Source organism: Temnothorax curvispinosus, unplaced genomic scaffold (genome assembly GCF_003070985.1).
Source record: "Temnothorax curvispinosus isolate PA1 unplaced genomic scaffold, ASM307098v1 QBEX01016660.1, whole genome shotgun sequence".
Classification (NCBI taxonomy): Eukaryota; Metazoa; Arthropoda; class Insecta; order Hymenoptera; family Formicidae; genus Temnothorax; species Temnothorax curvispinosus.
In genome coordinates this window covers 1-4,308 of record NW_020226440.1, presented here as the reverse complement: position 1 = coordinate 4,308, position 4,308 = coordinate 1, and the positions used below count along the sequence as shown (strand labels likewise).

At 39.8% G+C, this 4,308-nt stretch overlaps 1 protein-coding gene across 1 annotated transcript; it reads left to right on the top strand.

Annotated features, from left to right (window-relative positions):
- Positions 1–1,441: 1,441 nt before the first annotated feature.
- LOC112466889 (ribosomal RNA-processing protein 8-like) lies at positions 1,442–3,857 on the top strand. Its single transcript, XM_025035232.1, has 4 exons — positions 1,442–2,050; positions 2,177–2,973; positions 3,047–3,283; positions 3,354–3,857. Exons 1-4 carry the CDS (start codon positions 1,976–1,978, stop codon positions 3,565–3,567), a joined length of 1,323 nt encoding a protein of 440 aa, XP_024891000.1. The 5' UTR covers positions 1,442–1,975; the 3' UTR covers positions 3,568–3,857.
- The last annotated feature ends 451 nt before the right edge of the window (positions 3,858–4,308 follow it).

Below are 4,308 nucleotides of genomic sequence, written 5' to 3'. Positions count from 1 at the left end.
CGCCGCTCTTTTCTTCCAATACCGATTCTTTCGTCGAAATTTCGTTTCCCTTCCACGTCGCGTCGTATGAAATCCCTCAACTCTCGCGCGAGAAGCGACCGGGGGAACGTGGCAAGAGCGCGCACACGTGCGTGCGGCGCGAATTTTGAGGTCAGCGCGTCTTACGTCACAGCGTGATTTTTCACGCGCGGTACGGAGCACGCGCCGCTCCCCCGAGACGCGATTCCCCTTATTTCCGCGATCGCGGCGTACCACTCTCTCTTTCTCTTTCTCTCTCGCTCCTCCGTAAATCTGTCTACAATTTTGAAATCCCGTGATTTCAAATTCGCAATTGTTGCGTCCTTATTCCCGAGGTACACGCTTATTTGACGCGAATTAGTTCAACTTCGCGCAACAATGAGATCAGTTGAAAAAGTTATTAAACAAAGTTCTTCATAAATAAATTGTCTACCTCGTTCGAAACGAGATATAACTTTTTAACAAACCGTCGCGTGTTTTATACAGATCCTCCAGGATCTGAAAGTCGATCGTCCGGACGACGTTGACGGAACACATTGAAAATCTCGGCTCTCGATTAACGACGACGACGCATCTCTCGCGACGGATGCGGATCTCGCAGCGAAGCATCAGAGGTCGTCGCCGCCGCCGCCGCACGGTTTCTCGGTACAAAAAACCTGTTGCTTCGGCGGCCACGCGAGCTGGCGCGTCTCTCGCGCGCCGTCGTCGTCGCCGGCGTGCAAAAAACGGAACTCGCGGCCAAGTTCGCGAGGGTCGCGAAACCGCGAGGTGGGCGGACGAACGCGCCTGCCCGTCGAAGGTGAATTGATGGTAGGAGCGGCTCTCTTTCTCTCTCTCTCTCTCGCGAATTCGCGAAAAGCGTCTCGACGTCGCACCTTTTACCCGCACGACTTAACGGGGCACGAGTGCGCGTGCACTCGCGAGCGCACTCGCGCCCCGTTAATACGACGCGACGACACCTGTTACCGTCGCGACGGACGGTCGACGGGAGTTCGAGGGGAAGCGCTCCTGATCGCGTCGAACACGACTCTCCTTTTTTTTTCCTCAGCTCCGAGAACGAATTTCCTCTCGGTCAAAATCGTCGGCGGTCTCGCAGGCAGACGCGAGCACGCGCGGGTGCGCGCGCGCGCGCGTGGTCGCGTCGCGCGGACGCCGGCGATTCCGATATGTCTCTTTACATGCCACTCGACAGGTGTATTAATTAATCTCGGGCTTGCACTTACCGTGAACCGTTAACCCCGCTCGCAGCACGGACGTAGGCACTCGGCGAACACGGCGAGGACGACATAACACGCGCACCACGACGTACCGGCCATATTGTTTACTGAGGAGAGCCGAGAGAACCGAACCGACACTGCGAACTGCGACACTGCACTGCCGCCTGCGCTCGCTTCCGGCGAAGAGTGGTCATTGTAACGCTATCTCGTAGACGGCTAGGAACTATAGTTTCAACTTAAACCGCCGGAACCGCGCGAGTAAATTATCGTATATCAATAATTAAGATGCCGTCGAGTACCGACTGTCGGTTCTTCTGGAGTAATAAATATATGTATATACAGAACTTCGAAATTAGACCTAATATTGGTGGAAAATAAATTGGCATATGTTATAATTATTTTTGTTATATATCTCGACAAATCAACATAAAAAAACACTTTATTAATCATTTCTGAAATCTTGAAATTCGTCATTTTCACGGATTGGAGTTGTAGTAAATTGATCAGAAGAGTGCTTTTTTTGTTACCAGCTGTAGGCGAAAGAAAAACGAATTTTGAGTAGTCACGTGTAGACCACGTAGTGGCGTCTTTTTGCTTGCTTATTTGCACCGGTTGGATGTTGAATTGTTGATAGAGGTTAAGGTGTCTTGAACCTGTCCGTGTTAAATTAAATTGTACATAAACGTAACAGTGATTTTACGATAAAAGATTTATGATTTTTTATCTTAACAAAACTAATAATGGCGAAATTTAAAAAAAGTCTACGGGACAAACAAGAGCCTGTTGTAAAAAGTACGAAAACATCCATCGTGAAGGTAATCAATTCTCGTTAAATTTCTTAAATAATATGTGATATTTAATAAGTCTTTTTTTCATTCCTTTATTTCACGTTTCGAGTTTACTATACAAGATCTTTTTATTTCTATTTTTCTTTCTTTCAGAAACAAAGAAAAAAGAAAGATAATGAAGTACCATTGAGTGGCATACATAAAAGTAATTTAAAGAAATTAAATACATCTAACGAAGTAGCGAAGAACACATACACAAATATACAAAGTATTAAAAAGAAAAAAAAGCGTGATTCCAAGAATAATCTTGATGTAAAAGATACAAAAAGATCAGATGTTCAGGCAAAATATCCAAAAGATAACAGAAAAACGTCAGAGGTGTCCGAAAAGGTACAAATTAACATAAATAAAACAGAACGTAAGAAGAGAAAACGAAGTAGAAAACGAAAACGAGATAATCTTGATCACGCAAATAAGGGTCCTGCGACAATCGATGGAAAGGAAAGAAATAAAAAGTTACAAATGCCTGCAACGAATCTCGATATTGAGCGTAGAAAAACGAAAATTGAAAAACTTAAAAAGGTAAATGAAAAGAAGATGAAACAAATATCGGCTGAGGTAGGAGCACAACAGGTAAAACCTGACAAGATAGTAAAGTTAAACAAGCATAAAATAAATATTAAACAATTAGAGGAAATGCTCACTGGTAAGTCGCAGCCAAAACCGAAAGTTACGCAACTTCCTTTGAGAGATAGAATGATAACGCAATTGAGAGCGTCTAGATTCAGATTTATAAATGAAATACTGTACAGCAATGACAGTTCGCAATCTAAGCATTACTTCAAAACGGACCCTGATGCTTTCATGGCTTATCATGCGGGATATAAACAGCAACTTGAACAATGGGCGGTGAATCCACTGGACGTTATAATATCGTCAATTAAAAAACTGTTCGTATACCCTGTTTTATTCTTAAAAGAAATTTATGCAGGTCTGAACCCTACAATGTCTTTATAATTACAGGTCGACGGACAATGTGATCGCTGACTTTGGATGTGGTGAAGCACGACTCGCCGCTTCTGTTCCTCACAAAGTACACTCGTTTGATTTCATTGCTCTGAATGACAGAGTGAAAGCTTGCGATATGGCTCATACTCCATTACTGATGAACAGCGTCCACGTTGTCGTCTTCTGTCTCTCTTTAATGGGATCTAATCTCAACGATTATATAATAGAAGCTAACAGGATTCTTAAAAATAAGTAAGTAGTAATGATACTCTTGAGATGGCAATAATGTAAGAAATTAATGCTCTTGTTCCAATAAATTTAGCGGAACCTTGAAAATAGCCGAAGTCGAAAGCAGATTCGAAGACGTAAAGGATTTTATAAGACTGTTGCGTAGTTATGGTTTCAAAAATACATGGAAGGACTTGTCTCACAACCTGTTTTATTTTATGGATTTCAAGAAAGAAGAAGATATAAGTATGAAACGGAAAAATCTTCCTTCAATTACGCTGAAATCATGTTTATATAAAAAAAGATAACAGTGTATTATTTGAGCAATATTTTATTTTTTACACAAAATAAAACTTAAAGTTGTTCTATATAAAAATGTTCCATATGTTTTTGTTGATATTACCATTACCTCTAAGTAATAAGCATAATCAACCATCATTTGGAATTACTCTATGTGCCTGCTTAAACAATGTGCCATTCTTTGAAACACATTGCTCCATTAGGCACAAATCATGGTTGTAGTGTAGGAGATAAAAGATATCTAATAATAATTTTATATGTTGTTTATAACATATTGTGTAAAAACATAATTTATAGAGTATTATATACAAAAAACATAATTTATTTCATTTTTTAATTAATATTGCATAAATACTTAATAAACGCATTGTTCGATTGTACAATATATTGTTTATACATATAAATAATTTGGATTTTACCGAAACCATAATTAAATTTATTTTCTCTAAAGAAGATATGATTCTCGTTTATTTCTATTTATAATTTCGTCACGTCTGTGAAATTAAATTCTTCACAAGAATCTCGTTTAGGAAGAACATTATATACAATTATTAATATTTATGTACTTGCTTCTATTTGACTTATGATAATACCGTCCAAAACATCCTCACATTCTTCTTTTAAATCTTCTGCTCTTTGCAAAATTAAAAGCTGTAATTTCACATAAGCAATGAGTAATACGCAAACGTGAAATACGAACAAATAATTTCATAAATATAACTTACTTTTGCTGCAGCTATAATTTGCGT

Bases quoted from the DNA above. Each gene is read 5' to 3' on its own strand.
- LOC112466889 (XM_025035232.1), top strand. From the start codon at position 1,976: ATGGCGAAATTTAAAAAAAGTCTACGGGACAAACAAGAGCCTGTTGTA. The intron at 2,051-2,176 runs GTAATCAATTCT...TCTTTCTTTCAG, and splicing joins CGAAAACATCCATCGTGAAG to AAACAAAGAAAAAAGAAAGA. The intron at 3,284-3,353 runs GTAAGTAGTAAT...CAATAAATTTAG, and splicing joins AACAGGATTCTTAAAAATAA to CGGAACCTTGAAAATAGCCG.